The sequence below is a fragment of the Ornithodoros turicata genome, chromosome 3, assembly GCF_037126465.1.
Source record: "Ornithodoros turicata isolate Travis chromosome 3, ASM3712646v1, whole genome shotgun sequence".
Taxonomy (NCBI): Eukaryota; Metazoa; Arthropoda; class Arachnida; order Ixodida; family Argasidae; genus Ornithodoros; species Ornithodoros turicata.
The window spans coordinates 27,585,771-27,605,188 of record NC_088203.1 but is presented as its reverse complement, the minus strand read 5'-3'; the positions used below and the strand labels follow the sequence as shown (position 1 = coordinate 27,605,188).

General features: G+C 45.5%; 1 protein-coding gene across 4 annotated transcripts in view; it reads left to right on the top strand.

Moving 5' to 3' along the window:
- LOC135388331 (GRIP1-associated protein 1-like) overlaps positions 1-19,418 on the top strand; it is a 56,640-nt gene that overhangs the window by 3,998 nt on the left and 33,224 nt on the right. For all 4 annotated transcript variants that reach the window (XM_064617814.1, XM_064617813.1, XM_064617815.1 and 1 more), the window contains exons 5-11: positions 849-1,005; positions 1,098-1,113; positions 1,268-1,353; positions 9,091-9,161; positions 9,245-9,324; positions 14,711-14,758; positions 14,859-15,036. In XM_064617814.1, the coding sequence (XP_064473884.1) occupies positions 849-1,005; positions 1,098-1,113; positions 1,268-1,353; positions 9,091-9,161; positions 9,245-9,324; positions 14,711-14,758; positions 14,859-15,036 (636 nt within the window). The remainder of the gene's footprint in view (positions 1-848; positions 1,006-1,097; positions 1,114-1,267; positions 1,354-9,090; positions 9,162-9,244; positions 9,325-14,710; positions 14,759-14,858; positions 15,037-19,418) is intronic.

Here is a 19,418-nt window from a genome sequence, read left to right as displayed (position 1 = left end):
CGGAGAATGTCGCTCGTGTGAATACGTCGGCTGCGTGTTACCGTCGTTATCCAACAGGAAGTGTGGCAATATGTATTGGGAACATGCGGCACAAGGTACACGGGCTGTCCATGCGAAACAAAAGTAGTTAGATTGGGTCACGCACGCATGACTGTTGTCAACATAAGTTCTGTCAGTCGGAGCATTGGGAGCATGCACAATACACGCATTTATCTGATGGTCTTTTGCATGAGCGTGCAATACTTTTTTTGAGACGCTGCACGTCATCGTAACCATCTACATCGCATCCTTCGACCGACTCAAATTTCTGCGAACTTCCGTGCAAAACCAAGGATTCCGCGAAATTCTGTGTCAAACGAAGGATTCCACGAGTTTTTGTGGAAAACCGGGGCCTTAATGATGGTGCATTTCTTGTGATTTTTGTGAGAGTGAGACGTTCAACATGCTCAACATTCAATGTCTGCAATTGCACTATATTTCTGCAAATTTGTCAAAAATACTTTATTGATCTGAATGTAACTTCTCTAATTGAGTGCCAATTGTATTTGTGAGTACAATATATAGTATAATTGATGTTTCTGAGTCTTCTATTGTCTGTGAGACCATCCCTTTAAGCCATACATTGGAGGGTGCATTGTACATAAGTTCCCATGGAAGTTGCCTACAGAAGCTGTGAAGATAGGCATCATCATCACATTGGGCAATCTTTTGTCATACTTCCCTTTCCTTCACCATTCCGTGCTTTGCAAGCAGTGTTTGGCAGCAGTGGCGTCTACGCCATGTAGCAGTTACTTTGCAAGCAGTGTTTCTCCCTCTTTTATCCAGCTAACACAAACATTGCGATACAGGTCGTCACACAAAATGAAAACTTGATGAAAAAGATAGAAGAACTGGAGGGAACATCGACACGCAGACGGAGCTCCGAATCTGCAGCAGGTGATGCCCGTCAAGAAGAGTTGTGGAGGCTCCAGGCAGAGAACTCTGCCTTGCAAAAATCAATTTCAGGTGGGCGATATTGTACGAAGGTTCAAAGGCTCACAGCATGCATATCTATATGGACTCCCATTTCACTTGTTTTGCCTTCTTGTATTTTACAGAACTGCGTGGCGACAAGTGAGTTAGTTTTATCTTGCTGCTCGTTCCCCTTTAACACTGGAGAACAATTGCTGTTGGTAGTTTGTCAGTGAAACTTGTCCAAATGTAGCCCAATCCTGCGTGGCAGCGCACTGTGCACGTGTATGATTACTACCCATCTATTAATTATCAGGGAACATGGAGGTCGAATCCCAGCCCTGGACCATCCATTGCGAGTGGATGGTGAAGACGGTCTGTCCGAGTCCATCAGCCCTCTAGGTTGGTACTGTTGAATGGTATTGCAACTGTACCGTAGATACAGTAAAATCTCATTAAAGGAGCAGTCTAGAGGCCCACAACTTTGTTTCTGTTTTTGGTCAGTATGGAATGTTAGGCGGCCGAAAACAGTTTTCCCACAATTAGTGCAATCGTAGCTAAATTGGGACGCCTGCAATAGCTCCCCGAACCTCCCGCGCGCGAAACACCCTCCTTCGCCTTCACCATAGGCACCTCATGAGCGCCACCACACACGTCACTATGTGACGCAAGTGGTGAGGACGCTCCTCATTGGACTTGGGATCACATGATCGAGGTGAGCAACATCGGCCAGGCCGGAGCGTCTGCTACCGCTTCGGAGACGCCATGCGTTCTCCGGCTTCGTGATGTCCGAAACGGAGGGTTTGAAGGCTGTCCACGACACAACCACGATTTTTTGGGACCGCAGGCACCACGGGAAGAACGAGAACCCGAAATTAACTGCGTTTGTACAACAAAAACCCCGTGCTTCTCGACAGTGTGCAGCCTGTCCGACAGTTTTCACCACGCAGTTGGCTCAGTGGCTAACAGGTGGCGCCACAATACCGCTGCCATCGCTAGCTTTCTGCTGCTGTGAATTCTGAGATTGCACAGAAGCCACGGATATATTACTCTTGTGATCGTAATCTTATTTTCTCAGGCTGCGTATAGGCTTTTTTTTTTTAAGAAAACGTGATATAAATCAAATAAATAATCAAGTCAACAAGAAGCAGTTCGCAATGTTCATAGCAGACGGTTTTTCCTACGAACGAATGAGGGGCTCTCTACCACGAACGTCACACTAGAGTGGGTGTGGTCTGCAGTTGGAGCGCTCTGGCCTGCCACCGCGGCAGCGATTTTCCAAATTAATTGCACCGTGGTGATACAACTTTGGACAGAAATATTTTGTGGGAATGCTTTTCACATACTGCTTTACAAGATGACGGCAGTTTTGGGCCATGTTAGATACCACTTTAATGCACCTTTAAGGCCGGTTTCACGTGAGTTCAGGCAGGGAGGTCCCGTCGACCTCCTGCATTTTCATTATATTTTTTTAATATTTAGAACCTCATCGTGCATGGTGAACAACAGCGGTAAAATGAATAATTTCTACGGAATAGTTTTCGCGCAAAAATATCGAGAAAATTCGGCCCTGAATTCGAGTGTTTCAGTTATGCTGTGTTTGCATGCGTATATTTCCAGAGTCTTAAAAGATACTGCAGTGACATTTTTTTACACTTGAGTGTGCCTACAGGCCAGCAGTCCGAGCGCAAATTTTGGCGCGCAGGAGCAACACTCTGTGATATAAAAAATGGCGAACATGCTCTTTCGTGCAGTTTTGTTCCAACTTCGACGCGTGATTTCTCTGACTGTAGATATTCCTCACTACCATATTTGGTATCACGTCACTCAGCTTTTAATGCTCTATCATCTGATATATATATCGCGCGTGTGCCCACTACAGGTATCTGCTGAAACAGCAAATCTTACGGTATATTTAAAAAAAACGCGGATTTTGAGTGTCTGTTTCTTGAAAAGGCCCCTTTTTATTTCATTTATATTTGGCCAGGACATGGCCTGATGTTAGACCTTTCCTTAGAGCTTTCCTCAGCTAGACCTTTTCTGCTGTGATAAATCCAAAATTCTGCGGCACCGTCTTGCAGCAAGCAGGCAACGGCTGCCTGAAACGGGAATCGCTTTATTTTCTTGGGTAATGTGGGAACAAAAAATATTTTATGAAAAATCAGATTCACAGCACTTGTGTGGCTCAGCATTACATGCATGATGCCTTGCGTTCTAAGGTATCGTGGCCCTAAGGCCCCGGGTTTTCTGTGGTTCCGCAAAATACCGCAAAATCCTTAGTTTGTCATGGAATTTCACGGAATCCCTTATTTTTAGGGGCATGCAGATATTCGCGTTCTCGAATTCGAATGAGATATCAATCACTCAAAGTATTTCATTCGCAAATCGAATACCCAGCATTCAGATTTCTGAATTTTCGACTAATCGCTGAATACGTGGCTTGCACGTGACGTCACACCATAGCATTCCCAGTGCTTTTTCCCTCTTTCTTTAGAGCCGGTGCAACTAGGGTTGCCACCTTTCGTAGTGAAAAATACCGGCCGAGGGAGAGGAGGTGGAATAGAGGGAAAGGAGGAAAGGCTCGCGGGAAAGGGAAAGTGGGCGAGGGGTGGATGAGCACAGAGAGAGAAAGAGTGAGCGTGCTCGCTCAAGATAATCCTGTATGTGGCAGGATCATTTATGTTAGAAATTGCAATAAACATGCATGAACGCTACACTCGATTGTATTGGAGCAATCGGACTGGTCTGCCACTTACTTTGAAAAACGCATCGACGCAGACAAACCTTTGCAGGCGGGAATCTCATGATGTTTGTATACGGCCTTAGTTCTAGCTGGCTCGACACAACCACCAACAGCTTTGCACAGCCACTGATCTTATCCCATCCGAACACAAGAATAACAATGATAATTATGTTATATATTTTATATATAATTTTAACTATGAATAATTAATGAATAACGATAATAATAATAATAATAAATTGCTTAGAAAACGACTGGTGACTGCGGAGTTGGGTCTGTGCTCCAGGTTTATTCAAGCTATGGTGGAATGTTGAATTGAAAGCCCGCAGGAGCCCCTATGAAGGGTCTTGAGCCACAAATACCGGCAAAAGGCTGCCGGTATCACCTTCCTACCGGCAACCGGCACAGCGAGCAAATAACCGGCCGTGCCGGTATAATACCGGCCTGGTGGCAACCCTAGGTGCAACCCATCTATACAAACGACACTTCCCGAAGGTGGGCTTCACCTGAAACTTCCTTGCATGGGGTGAAGCCTGCTTTACAAAACTGCCCATGCTGCAGGACCAGCACAGACAGATTGTAGCATAGCTTAAGATAATGTTAGCCAAAGTTTATTGTGCATACTTCGCCTGAGGAAGGGGCGGCGTCCCTCCCGTGTGCAGTTTAGTGGTGGCAGTGGGGGATTTTGATTTGATGTCTGGGAGGTTGCCTTTAAAGACTCTTAAATAATGCCTACATCCGGAAAACAAAAAAGGTGTCCTGTAACTTCCACAGGGCATGCATACCTATATTCCAGGGCATGTGCTCCTTCCTATAAAGTTTCTATAAACTCTGTAGATGCTGAAAGATCTTTCAGCAGGTATAAAACGATGGCAGGTGACTGACCTTTGTCTTTCTCAGAGGAGAACACAAGATATCATGTATGTAATGCTGAGCCACAACTGTGCTTTCAATCTGTAATTTTATAAAATATTTTTGTTCTCGCATTAGCCAAGAAAATAAAGTGTTTCCCATTTGAAGCAGCTGTTGACTGCTTGCCGCAGAAACTCGCGGAATTTACAAGTCTGTGTTGCTACAGCAGAAAACCAGGGTCTTAACTATCGTTGCAATCAGTGTTGCTCTAACCGCAGCAGGAATCGCTGCTGCAGATGGGGGTACGTCGGCATCATCCTCGTTGCTGCTGTCATTTTTACGTTTTTTTATGTTGTGGGTGCCAAAGACTACTTTGACGCTAGCGCTGCTAAAGCGTGAAATAGCGACGTCACATTAGTATCAATCATTGGTGAATCTGAGTCTTCCCCTCTGCTGAATATGTCTGTCGCAGTAACATCATTGACATCCCCGCTTGAAGCTGAGGTTGACATTTCAGTATTTCCAATACTCGACGATAGTCTTAGTCGAAGACACGCATATTGAAAAATAAGTAAGCTCTTGCAATGTTTCTGAAGCGTCCGAAGGAAGCGTTGTTGTAAGTAAAAAAGCTCCGCCTACTGGCACGTGGGCACTGCACTTTTACTGGTTGTGATGTTGGAAATGAGCTTCGTTTCGTAACGCCGTACAAAATATTGGGCGTGTGCTCGCACATTGTTCCGCTGTATTCCTGGCACCCAGGAGACAGTGAATCCCCACAACCACACAGGAGTGAAGCAAGACCAGTGCGCATAATGAAAGGGACCATGAAATGATTTTCGCAAATTCAGAGTACTCTCTCGGAAACTGTTCTCATAATCCCTCGCTATCATACACACGTCCACTTACTTTTAACCGTATTCAGTGCACTGGGAGCACAGTTACCGCGCTAAAGTAGTGGTGTGTGACCACCGGATACATCCTTTCGAAGCGGGCTTACGTCATCAATGTCCAGTCCTCTCAGCCATTTGTGGGCGACCTGGAGCGCGCACACCCTGCAGGACCACGTGGGTGCATAGTTTCGATTTGCACAACAACGACGTCATGTATACCCACGATCTTTCTTGGAACGTCCACGTAAGCTCCATCGTTAACAAAGCTAACCGCGCCTTAGGATATTTGAAACGGCATCTCTCGTCTGCTCCCCCTAACATTAAACAGCTGGCTTACATCACATTAGTCTGGCCTCAGTTGGAGTATGCCTCTGCTGTATGGGATCCATCTACCGCTTGCTTTGTGCGCGATCTCGAAGCCGTTCAAAACTGCACGACCAGGTTCATCACTAGTAACTACTCACCATATGCAAGTATCTCTTCATTAAAAAAACACATCAACCTGGCCGAACTGCACGCCCATACGAGGGCCGCACGCTTATCACTGTTTCATAAGTTCTACCATTCTCCTGCCATCAGGTCACCCACATCAGTCCTCCTCACAGAATATCATCTCGTATCGACCACGATCGAACTCAAAGTTGCCCGCTTCAAGTGTAACACTCAATCATTTTCAAATTCCTTTTTCCCCCCAAGACTGCCTTTGATTGGAAAAACCTCTCGCCCCACATCGTTACCATAGCTGTCCTGTCTCAATTTCGTAATTCTATTTCCGGTGTATATACAGTAAACTCCCGTTATCTCGAATTCGCATATCTCGAAATATCGGATAATTTGAAGGTTTCTGGCGTCACAGAAATAAATTCACTGTTTACCATGCATTTGACATCGCTTATCTCGAAGCATTTTTGGGACCGAGTTCGGATATCTCGAAAATTCCTCACCGAAACATTCAAAAATGCGCGCGCTGCAGCTCCATACCTCCTCCCCCGGCAAGCTCCTCCTTCCCTCTGCCGTCGTCCTCTCACGTCTCAGGTCGGGAGAGCCCTGAAATCTCATTGGTCGGTGGAAAGAGGAATTGAAAACAAAGGGCGAAAGAGAAGTGGACTGGGTGGACGTTCGTCAGTTCGTCCGAAACTGCAACCAGTGTGCACGTGTTTGTCACAGTTCGTCTGAATCTGCAACCACGTGTGTTCGTCAAACTTCGTGCTTTCCTCAACATGGCAAAGGCAGGGAAGCAGTGCAAGGAGCTAACGCTGGAGCGCAAAGTCGCGCTAATCAAGGAAGTTGACAAAGGAGGTAGGACCAAATCATCCATCGCCAAAGAATTTGGCATTCCTTCGTCAACGCTATCAACGATCTTGAAGAATAGAGCACGAGTCTTTGAGACATTCGAACAAAGTTTTTCGAGCAAGAGGAAAAGGTCTCGAAACTCCAAGTTCCCTGATGTCGAAGCAGCGCTACTCCTCTGGCTACAGAACGCAAGAGCTGCCAATTTGCTGCCAAGCTGCCAAACCTGCAAGACAGGCCCATTATTAATGGAGAAAGCAGACACCCTGGCCTTGCAGATGGGCTACACCGATTTCAGCTGCAGTGTTGGCTGGTTCGACCGATTCAAGAAGCGGCACAACGTGTCGTCCAAGACCGTGCATGGGGAAAGCGGCGCTGTTGATGGTGCAGTTGCGGACAACTGGCGCAGCCATCGGCTCGTCGAGTTGCAGAGCTTGTACGACGACAAAGACATCTTCAATTTGGACGAGGCAGCTCTTTTTTATAAGATGCTGCCCAACAGGACGTTTGCTTCGAAGGATGACCCCTGCAGAGGAGCCAAGCAGCGGAAAGACAGAGTGACGATCCTTTTCGGGACGAACGCTACAGGCGAAGAAAAGCTCCCACTTCTAATCATTGGGAAAGCTAAGAAACCAGTGTGCTTTCGAAACGCAAGGTGCCAAAGGACGTTATTTACACATCGAACAAGACCGCTTGGATGACGGCTGCAGTGTTTGAAGAGTACGTGCGCACGCTTGACCGAAAACTAGCGAAGCAGAAACGCAAGGTTCTCTTCATTGTTGACAACTGCCCGGGACATGGAGCAATTGCGAACCTGGAAGCCATCACCGTGGAGTTTTTCCCTGCCAACATGACATCAGTTTTACAGCCGATGGATCAGGGGGTGATCGAGATGACCAGGAAGATCTACAGAAAGAATCTTCTCCGGCGGATTTTGTTGTCGTATGACAACGGCAAGGGGTACGACATCGACCTTCTGGGTGCCATTCACCTTATCGACGATGCCTGGAGGAATGTGCGTCCGTCCTCAATAGCGAACTGCTTCGCTCATGCAGGATTCTCCCGGACCTCAAGTTTTCCGCAAACTGATGCCTACCAGTTCACTGACTGTGATGAGCTCTGCCGGGAAGTACTCCAACTCACCAGTGATGAGTGCTGTGACGCCGACGTAGACATGGTCTTCGAGCAGTACGTGCTGTACGAGAAGGATGTCCCGGTATGTGGGGAAATGATGGACAGTGAACTAATCGAAATGGCGTCGGACCGTGCTTCGTGTGGGACAGACGACGTCGAAGAGGGAGAAGCACGTGAAGAGCCTCGGGATGTCCCAACTTTCACCGAAACAAGGGAAATCCTCCGTTTGTTACGGAACAAGGTTGAATGCAGCGGCGGTGAAGAACGTTTGATGCTTTGCGTAAAGCATCTTGAGGACGCTTTCCTCGCGCCAACGGCACGAAAGCAGTCGCTGATAACGTCGTTTTTTGGAACCAATGTGTAAATAAAGTCCTAACTTTGATTGTGCAAACTGGGCTTGTGTTTCTGGCGGTAAGAACTGCACCCACTGGGAAAGTTTCACTATTTCTGCCACAACTAAGCTTGTAAAAGCAAGAAAACCTTGCAATACCTCATTACGGCATTGAAAATCGCGATGTATCGCTTATCTCGAAACTCCGCTTATCTCGAATTTTTGGCCGGTTTTTATGGCTTCGAGTTAACGGGAGTTTACTGTATCTTGCGTCATCTACGATACCTTGTGTAACCTACTTGTATAGTGTTGCTGTTGTTGCTGTTGTTGTTGTTGTTGTTGTTGTTGTTGTTGTTGTTGTTTCCATTTGTTGTTGCTGTTTTGCTGCCTTTTTTTTTCTATGTATTATTTTTTTCCTCATTTCCTCTAACTCACTCCTCCTATGTAATGCCCGTATGGGACTTTTGGGAGCTCAATAAATTGATTGATTGATATATCTGCCACCAAAATCAGTAGAAATATGGCGAAACGCAAATTGTCAGCGATTGAGGAAGGGATTATGCGATGCACACAGCATCTAAGAATCGTTCCATTGCCTCATCAATGTCCAGTCCTCTCAGCCAATTGCGGACGACCTTGAGCGCACACCCCACTGGACGACGTGGGTGCATGGTTTCGGTTTGCACAACAACGTCATATATCTGCCAACAAAATCAGTAGAAATATGGCTAAAGGCAAAGTGTCAGCGATGGAGGAAGAGATTATGAGATGCACACAGCGTCTAGGAATCATTCCATACGCAGCAGCTCCCAAAAGGCCTTTTTTATTTTACTGTTTTCTTTTGCTATTTTACTGTGTTTCAACAGGTACATGACACTAATTGTGTGCTATGCTTCTAGATGCGAGGATCCAACTCAACATCGAAATTGAAGAGAAAACAATGTTGAAGAACCAGATGCAGCAAATGGAGGTACAGAGCTTACAAGTTCCCGTTTCGTAGTTTTCTAACCTCTGGGTTTGGCTGTGGGAGTTATCTTTCCATTCTCTTCGTAGGCAAAGTATAAAGAGCAGCTGGTATCCGTCGAAGAACAAAATGAGAAGCTGGTGGAACGGCTGAAAAGGAAACACGAGAGGTGAATGCTTTTCACTTTGAGGAATTATTTACGGTGTCTATGTTTACTCGCTCGAAGCAGAGCACGAGCTGAGTGGGAGTGCACCATCGAACCAGTAATCGATAAAAAACCTGCAACTGTGTGTTCAAGAATGTGTTTATGATCGTCTCTGTAGTCCTCTGTCTCAGGGGGTGTAATCATTTTCGTCTTGTTTGATGCGTTTAATTCCCAGTGATTATTAAATTTTTTACGCCATGGGCAGAATGTGGACACTTACAACAAATTCCACGATCTGATTTGTGCGGTACGGAGGTCCAGATGAAAACAGTTCCAATACATCCACCATTCTTCTAGCTGAGGAATTTTAGTAGGGGTCTGGCGAGCTGACCCTCCAGAGTGGACTGCTTCGGATATGACACCGAGCGAATATGCAAACACGGAGCGTGTGGATCTGAGCCAGTCTTCATACGCCTTTGAGCCAGCTCCGTGACGTCATAGAGTGGACTCCCACTAAACAAAACTCGGTTAAAAGGAAATTACGGATAAACGGAACAATGAGGTCACCTTTGGTTGGTTTCCTACGTATGCAGTGATAAAAATCTTCGGATAATTGAAACAACCCGTTTTGTGTACTTCGGGTAAACGGAACAAAGTGGAGGTACCCGGACCTGGAAGACCACCATTCAAGTCTCACAAATCGGGCAGAAGTCATAGCCACTGCAGTCCAATCCAATAGTCACTCGTTCAGTGTTAGGCTTAGCTCGCGTCCCCATATGTCTCCATGAAGTCCATCAAGAAACAGCCACACAGTGTTGCGGATAATTTGTGGACATGATCACGAGAGCAAATAAGAACTAGAAACTGCGAAATTTGATATGCCAAAGTCAATTCTGTCGTCATAGCAGGCTGCGCATTGAATGAGGATGTGGACGATGCCACATGATACTGACAGGTAATATTGGAACCTTGGATGCGGGAAGATGATGCGCAGTTTGCCCGGCAGAACAGAAAGATAAACCTCATTGTAGACGACTGAGATGTGAATGAAATTTTTTCCAAGCCTCATGCATGCATGCATGCATATTTTGTAAAAAAATGGAAAACTGCGAAGAGAGCAGCCATTATAATTCTTCTTTTCCTTGCTACCAATAGTAGTGGAAATTGATTATCTTGAAATAAAGTTGCATTTCATGAAAACCGTGTACTTTGCTTACGTGAGACTTCTGATAAATGGACCAATATTTACATTCCCTTGGAGTTCTGTTTAAGAGGAGTCCACTGTATTCACCCTGAGCGAATTAGGGTGCCATTAGGGTGCAGCCAGGAGATGCGTAAAGAACATTTTAGTTGATCGACGTTAGTGGGTTGGGTGGCTGGCCGCGTAGATTTACAATTCCATGTTCCCCCTCTTCCCCCTTTTTTGTCTGTGTTCATTATCACAGCATATTTTGGTGTGCTTCTAGCAAAAAATTATTAGGGCTGCGCAAATATTCGAGATTTCCAAATGTCGATTAGTTCTATATTCGGTTTAGTTATCGAATTGAGTAGCGATGTCCAAAAATATTTCATACTTTTTTCGAATATTGCATTCAAGTAAGGTACCGTATTTGCTCTGCATATTGGACACACTGGATGTATTGCATGTCTCTCAGGTGTTGGGTTCCAATTTTACCCCACGTATTGAACGCACCGCCTCCATGTTGCGATGTTTTTTGGTAAAAATTGTGTCTCGTACAAGGAAATGCAGTATCAATCTTTCTTATGTCGGACCGCCCAGCCATATTCTAATGCGCAGTTGAACTTCAGCAAGTTGAACACGTACCTGCCAACTCTCCTGGACTGACCGGGAGACTCTCGAATTTTGTTCAGTTTCCCGATTGTACGGATGCGCCATCCAATCTCCCGGAAAATTGGAGCCTTGGTCTTTTCTTCTCTGATTTTTCTTTAAAAGTTCCGCAAACGCACTCCTGAAGAATTAGACAGCCCGTAACACGTGTATCGTGGCATGACCATCCATGGCTGGTGGTCGTGGCCGATTGTTTATTTCATTGTGTCCGTGTTTCTTGAGAAGACGTGCTGTCGTCTTATCGTCAGTCCAGCCTCGTACGATAGTTCCGTCTCCTCCAATGGTGCTCTCCAAACGGAAGAAATACCTGCACATGTTCCTCATACGTGCCAAGTGCCTTTTCACAGGTTTTCTGGTTGAGCACAACCAGTGCAAAACCAGGTACGGAGCGTAAGCGACCACTCTGCAACATCGTAGGTTCATTGCGAGACTATACTTATTCCACAAGTTCTGTCACCAGGGTGTCTATCAACCTGGAAAACCTGGAAAACAGGGAATAGTCAGGGAATTTTGATGTGACTGGAAAAGTCAGGAAATTGTCAGGGAATTTGGCTAAAAAGCAGCTGAAGTCAGGGAACATCGCAGACAAGTGCCGTGATGATGCGCGGCGAATCGTGAGTGCCGACCGGTGGTTGAGAGGCGATGCCGCAGCAACGTTACTGCGAGTAGCAGTTCACCAGTATGACAAGCTCTGACGCAGAAAAGTAGGGTAGCCTCACTAATACTTAATAAATAGTCTGTTTTATGTTGGATCTGGTATCAAAACATATCAGCAGGCACCAAGTTCCCTTTTGTTTTTGTCAGGGAATTTGCTTGAAATAGTCAGTGAAAACCTGTAAAAGCCAGGGAATTTGAAGGCTGCAGTTTGGTAGACACCCTGTGTCACAATCCTTCTCTTTGTAGACATTACATAACGCCAGCGAGAACAGTTTTTCCACGCATTGACCATCCACACAAATTAGAAAAACAACCGTGCAAACAACGTCTCGTTTCATGAACTCCTTTTTTCCGCAAACGGCCGTTTCGTGGAATAGCCTCCCTCATAACATAGTCGAGTTTACTGACCCTCATCAATTTTGCACCGCAGTATCTAATCACTTTTGTGTTTCTGTTTAGCCGTGTATTTACAATTGAAGTTGTATTGTACCTACAAGCCTCTATGTGCCAGCCCCCCCATGTACTGCCCTGTAAGGGCCTTTGGGATATGTAAATAAATAAATAAACATGTGACTGGTCTTCCGGAAGATGTTCCCAAAATGTGATGAGTGAAGTGCCATTGCTGTGGATGGAAGAAGACCACTGCCATCATTGGTGAAATGGCTGCGGCCTCTGCGATGTTGGAGTGCCTGAGACGACGCATCTTCGCAGTTGCGGTTGATGGAAGCAGTGATAGAACGATGGTGTGTCTCAGCCCTACCCGACAGTGGCTACGTAGGGCGTAGAGGGATCGCAATACAACGGTGTTCAAAATTAATGCGCCCCCCCCCCTTGTCAGGTTGGCAGGTATGTGAACAGCACTTGGAATTACCACTGCAATCCCAACAAAACAATCCTCTCACTTTGTGGCATACAAATTTGCAAGTTGGCTTGTCACATCATGCTTACACGTTTCGACTCAGATGCCCTTTCGAAACATCTTCGAGAACAGCTATCTTGGTGTCCATCGACAGAGTCTTATACCTCCCACATGTTGCCATGGCCAAACGTAGGTGGCGGCTGGACACACGAGTGATGAGAATGCGGTGGTACCAGCGAAGGACACAGGACCTTTTTGTGTCCAGTACAGTGTTGTACCCGCTACCCGGAAAAGGTAGTGTAATACCGATACGCGCAACGTGAGCAAAAAGTAACGAAATCCCGATGTCGTTACACGTTCCTAAAAGTAGCGGAATACCGCTACCGTTGCCCATAAAAAGTAACACGATACTTCATGCGCTACTTTTTAGGAAAGAAACTAACAGCATCTTTGATGACATACCTCAAACACCTCAAAATAGTAAAATAAAATATCTCAAAATAATAAATAAAACAATAAAATAATAAAATCATATCTCAAAATAATAAATTACGTAGGATGCCTGAAGGCTATAATTTGCAAAACCATTCTTACAGATTTACTAAAGCCGCTTTGGCAGATATCCCGCATATATTTTTCTGTCCCCCTAAAGCAAATAAAGCACAAAGCAAGCCCACCGCTAAAATTCTCTACAGCTTTGTTACAAAAAGAACTCAGCTTGCCTGGAACAAGAAGTTAGTAAACATACTTTGGTGTGCTTTTTCAAATTGGTCTTTGACTTCCTTGACGCACAGATAAGCTTTCCCACTGAGGCACATAAAAGACATCTGAACACCACACTACCATTTCCTTTCTCCTCCTTATACTGTAGCAGGCCATGGTCCCTCCATTGCAGCGGACAGGAAATGGCAACACTCAAGCACCTAAGCGTACGTGGTGCAATGTCGTGTGGACATAACCCTGCATTAAAAGTAGCAGCTCCGTGACTCATAGATAGCGGGGACGGCTCCACAATGCAGTAGGAGTGGCCTCAGAGTTGTGGACAACTCCAACCATACACCGAATCACCAAGAAGGTTAATCCCAAATAGGGAACACGTGGAGGGCACAGCCTCTTTGTAAGATAACGACCTCTGTGCCCTCCCATCGGGCTATGTGCCGGTCTTCGCAGAACGGGCCGTGATATTGGGCAGCTTGTTCGAAGGCAGTCAGAGTGGTGGCTTGATGATAGGTTGAAGTCGAGTTGTCGCGAACCTGAGATCGGGAAGTAGCGGTAGCGCTCAAAGATTGCACTACCACAAATTTGTAACGGAAATGCTCCTTATGTTACCTATTTTAAAAAGTAGCGCGATCTCTTCTCCACTACCGTAAAAAGTAACTGATACGGTAGCGCCGCTACTAGTAACGGCGCTTCGTACAGCATTGGACCAGTAGCACACGGTGAAAGGAAAGAGAAAGAAAACGGCAGAGAAGATTCCTCCTCGCCCGGCACAAGGGCTCGCCATTTGCTGCTCAGATGCAGTGCTAGCCAATCGGTGGTCAAAACATGTGCCTTACCCACCACCTAGTGTCACTATCTGCCGTCGCATGATCACTTTTCTGTTGCATGCTTGATGCAAAACTGACGGCGCAAATGTTCCGTGCGTGGAGGAATCAGTTGAATTACGCAATGTACGCTGATTTGGTGTTCTACATAGCAAATTTTTTTGTCAAGAGGAGTACATGGGCATTTGATGGGACTTTTGGACTTGATCGAGTTAAGCGAAAGAACGAATTATCGGGAGTCGTATTAATTGAAGTCTACTGTATATGATTCAGTAGTTTTTAATATTGGATTTGTATTTGATTCGAACTTGGAAATCACTATGCACATACTAATGTGTCTCTTATCTGTGGTTCGTTGTTGTTGCCTGAATCTTATCACCAGCATAGCGTAACAGGTCCAGTCCCATCATCAAGTCTTTGTGTCTGGGTCCCGTAGCTCTATGTACACGAAATGAAAGTAGAAAAAAAATGCTGGAAAAAAATTAACATTTTCTGTTCCAGTTTTTTGCAGATACAACAAGAAAAAGACAGCATGTATGCAGAAAACAAGTATGCACTTTCTCCGCAATTATTTTTTTATGGATATTTACTTTTAATAAGCCTATGCAATAAAGGTCTGATGAAGTGAAGCTCGAGCTTCCTTGTACAGGAGGGCCTTTGAGGCCATGCAAGTCACAAAGGACCAAGAAATTCAGCAGCTGAAGGAACTATGTCAGCGGCTGCAGACACAGTTGAACAATGTGCAGCTGGCGCAGCAAGACCTGAAACAGTCGAGCTCTGTCACCATTGAGAGGCTTCAAGACACAGTTACTGAGCTGCAGACAAAGGTGAGTATAACTTTTGAACTCATGCATCCAGATGGTTGGTTGTATTTTGCTTCTCAGAAACTTGCTCGTATAGCAAAGACCTGTTGTTCAAACGTCAGGTGTGGGGTCATCCCAACTTATGAGGACTATTGTGACATTCTGAAAGCTTCCATCAAACACTGCAAGGAAAAAGGTGTTTGTTTCTGCACTAAGGGTTCCCTTTATACTATTAATCCTTTATAACCATATTATTTTCTATGGCGGTCCGGGACAGGAGATTGCAATCATCATGGCAAATTTTTGAGATGGTTTAATGTGGAGGATGAGGGACGTCCACTATTAAATAAGATATTGTCCTGCCACGATCGGAGTGAACTGTCAGTTAGAATTTCATCCGAGATGTTGAGGACAGGCGCCATACACTTTGCATTATACCGTATTTTGATTGCAAGTGTAAAGCACATGTTCCGCTTTCGTAGCAAATAGAGAACATATATTTGATCCTTAGTATTTGCACAAGCACCCCTGTAACTTGCAACTTTCACCTACATAGTGATTGGTACTGAACGTACTAAACTGTGATGCTCTGCCCATGAGCTCAGCAGTGGCACAGGCAATGAATATTTGTTCAAAATCAGCACTAGCATCACCTGTGAATTATGAGAGTGAGAAAAAGAGAGCTGCAAAATAACGGAGTAAACTGGGGTTCAATTGCAGCTTGTAGTTCCTTGTAAGTTGCAATTACTCCCCAGTTTAGTCCCCTTGCACTGAAATTTACTCCTCAGGACATCACACAGTTAGTAGACATCACAAAAGGTCCTCTGACTGCAAAAATTTATGCAAATATGTGCTCTTTGTGTATTTGATGTAACAGGGTTATATGCACTGAAATGTGCATGTAACGATATTGGTGGTTGTCGCCAATTTAATCGTTATGTGAAGGATATCGCTACAGGAGGGCTGACCGACGTCAGCGCCATCCCGTGGAATTCGAGCAATGCATGTTATCCCACGCGCAATGCTAACTATCGATGCTACGAAAGAGAGTGGAAATACCAATAATTTATTTAAAATCACTGGTTTGCTTTGATTGCATTTGCTTGCCGTCGTAGATATGCACAACGTCATGTTCAACTGTGCCAAGGTAAGCAACGTATTCTGCAGGCAGAACGCACTCCACGATGAAATCCTTGATAACTTCGACAGGATGAAGCACATTGCACGCGTTCGGATCATTTTACGCTTTGTACCTGTGCTGTCATCTCCAATAGGCCGTACTTTCACGCGATTGACACCACCCGTGTTCAGCGTTGATGATCAAGTCATCCAAGTCATGTCACAGAACGTGTTGTGTCGTCCCTCCTCTGTTCCTGTCTCGGGTTCCATTTTTTCACCATGTACCAGCACCAGCTGGCCTGCACCCTTGCCCTTTTGCCATTTTTTCTATCACTTTCCGTTTCTTAGGCTGGGTCACCATCATTGACAGAGGTATCGATAATGTGTCAAAGCAGGAAGCGGGAGCAGAAATGTTGTGAACAGCAGGTCACCAGAGTATGACTGACCGTCTCCGACTTTCGTACTGAGAAAGTGCTAGATTACATCGCACTTCGTCCTGACGTTCCGTTTCTGCAGTGTCCTACAATTCGCGGAAGGGTGCAACGTTGGACAGCGCGCTGCCAAAGTTGGTTCGCGAGCGTGAGGGTGTCAGATATCGCTGTACAAGTGCTCAGAACGGCAAACTTTAGCTTTATGCGCGGATTCATTCTCCATAGAGACAGTGTATATTTTTATGGTAAAAGTCATGACGATAGTTCTTCGTGGTATATCATTGCTCGAGGGATTGTTGTGTGCGGGTTTTACTGTAATTATGCAATTTTTTTCCTAAAGAGTAGGAAATAGTGGTTCTCTCCTGGTAAATTGTGTTTTATGCATGTCGCAGGATTTTTTTCTTACTCGATATCAGGGTGTCGAACCGAACCCGAACCCGAACCGAAAACCGTACCCGAACCGTTATTTTTGCCGGAACCGAACCCGAACCGAAATTTTCATGACACTGTTGAACCCGAACCGGAGCAGAACCGTAAAAAATAATAGCGGTAACCGGTTCGCAACAAAACGGTTCGGACATAAAAGAAGTCAGCATAAGAGTTCCTCTCTATCCCCGAACGAAGACACGTTGGTATCATCATCACGCGCCTATATCATGGATTTCAGAAATTTTCACCTAGCAGTGAGATGACGACGTATAGTAAGTATACTTTCAGCGTCTTTTTAACATGTTGAAGCGCAGTTGTCCTTGTGAGCGCCGCGGCTAGTGCCCCACGCACGCGGTGCGGCATCTACTCTTCAGAGACGAGGTGCCACGCGGATGAATGAAACAGGAATGGAGTAGGCCAGTTATGTAGCTCTACAGGACGAATATGCGATCAAATAAGCGCCCAAGATTTCCCTGTACACGTGAGCAGTACAAATTAAACAAGTCAGAAACATGAGAAGTGGAGAAGGAGCGTACGCAGAAAGGTGCCTGTTTGATTGGTCGTGGCTTGAAAAGTAAATGTGGTTCTGCTTATTGGTAGTGCAGTTGTGTCGTGATATACTGCCTTTGTGTTGTGGATTAACTAGTACACTGCTGTGAGCTCGGACAGAGTAAGGCTGGCAGGCTTATTTTCGACATGCTTCAGTACGGTTTCAGATCGATTCACGTTGCGAAGGCAGTGTGCCGGCTAGTACTGTCGTCTATGTTACGCTGTCCATCTTATTAGGCTTCCTTTAAGTGTATCTTGCTGGCACTGTGCGTGTGAAAAAAATATTTTGGGAACAAAAAGTAGCAGGACTACACCGCTTCAACAGCGTGGACTCTATTTGCAATAAGTGTTCATCCACTCCTCATTTCTCTCGCTAAAGGGCTACCTCACCGCTAGAGACGTCAATGCAGACAACAGCAGTAAGCTATTAGCCACGCATGTCCTGATAAAAGCAGTTTTATGGAACATATAAAACGGAAGCGTTGAACCGGTTCGCGAACCGGTTCGGGGCTGCGAACCGGTTCGATTCTTGGCGTGGCCGAACCGGAACCGAACCGGAACGAAATCAAAACAACACGAACCCGAACCCGAACCGTACCCGTATTTTTTGCGGTTCGACACCCTGCTCGATATACAGTATCGCACTATGTTTAATTTTTTATTCAGGCGCATAGATTGTGTACACAAGGGATGTGAGGACAAAGTGTTAAATGTAGGGCCCACTGTGACATTCGCTAAGATTCACACAAATTCAGAAAGGGGCTAACGGTTGCGGCAGCTCCTCACTTACTAAATTTGGTCACAGTGTGCATTTAGTCCTTTGTACATCTTCCTTTGCAATGTTCCTCTTCGTTTGATGTGCTACAACTCGTTTCTGTGTGGCATATGAAAGTCGTTGGCATACATCAGTCATCTCCCACACACTCACCATAGTTTTGGCGCTCTGTGGCCTTTGTTGCCTTTGTGCCATTAAACCCATAATCTCTCTCTCTCTCACTTTAAATGTCTCCCACACTCTTCATACAGAACTTCAGCGCACCACACGCTGAAGGCAAAACCGTTGTACGGAGTGATACCGGTATCACTGTTTATTTGTGGAAAGCATGGGGCGTACACCTCTGTGTGACAATCAGCATAACTGCATAAGTCACAAAAGCGCATACGCCTACTGTTTTCAACAGATCAGGACAGGTAACGATCTCATTCGAGATGACTGTTGGCTAGCTGCGTGCTATGCAGTGAAGATCTGTTTTAAGAGTGGGCAGCTGTCGGTGTGAATTGATTACCAAAATTTTTTCGCGTGGTTCAGCACCTGTTCAGCCCCAAGATGGCACCAATAGTTTCGGTTCAGTTCCGGTGCGGCTAGAAATAACGGTTTTCGGTTCGGGTTTGGTTCGACTCTCCGCCTCAGCCCCAGAGCTAGATGCGTAATATGTCCTCGTTCTTGCAAGAAAAGATACCTGTTCCTGGACATTCGGCTTGTACCTTGTTATAGTGATTTTGCACTGAAGATTTTATGATGCTACAATGTCTATGACAACTGATTATTTACAAATGCTAGTGGAGAGTTGCTGACTGATTTTTCGGATGTGATAGATTGTTTGGACACCGTCATAGTATGGTCACACATCATGGACTCGATGTGTAACAGCGCCTGAAATTTCAGATCCCGTTGCTTGATTTTTCTAACTGGGGTCGCCCCAGCACACACCCAGCCAGCGATCACAGCGAATTGCTGCCACCATTTTTGTGGTCCCAATTGCTTGCGATTCAGACACACGGCGTGCATTTGTGTCCACTAAATTTTGTGAATTCTGTGAGCTAAAATTTATGGCTTCACTGGCGTGTTTCATGACAAGCCCAAGGTTGCCCCTCCCA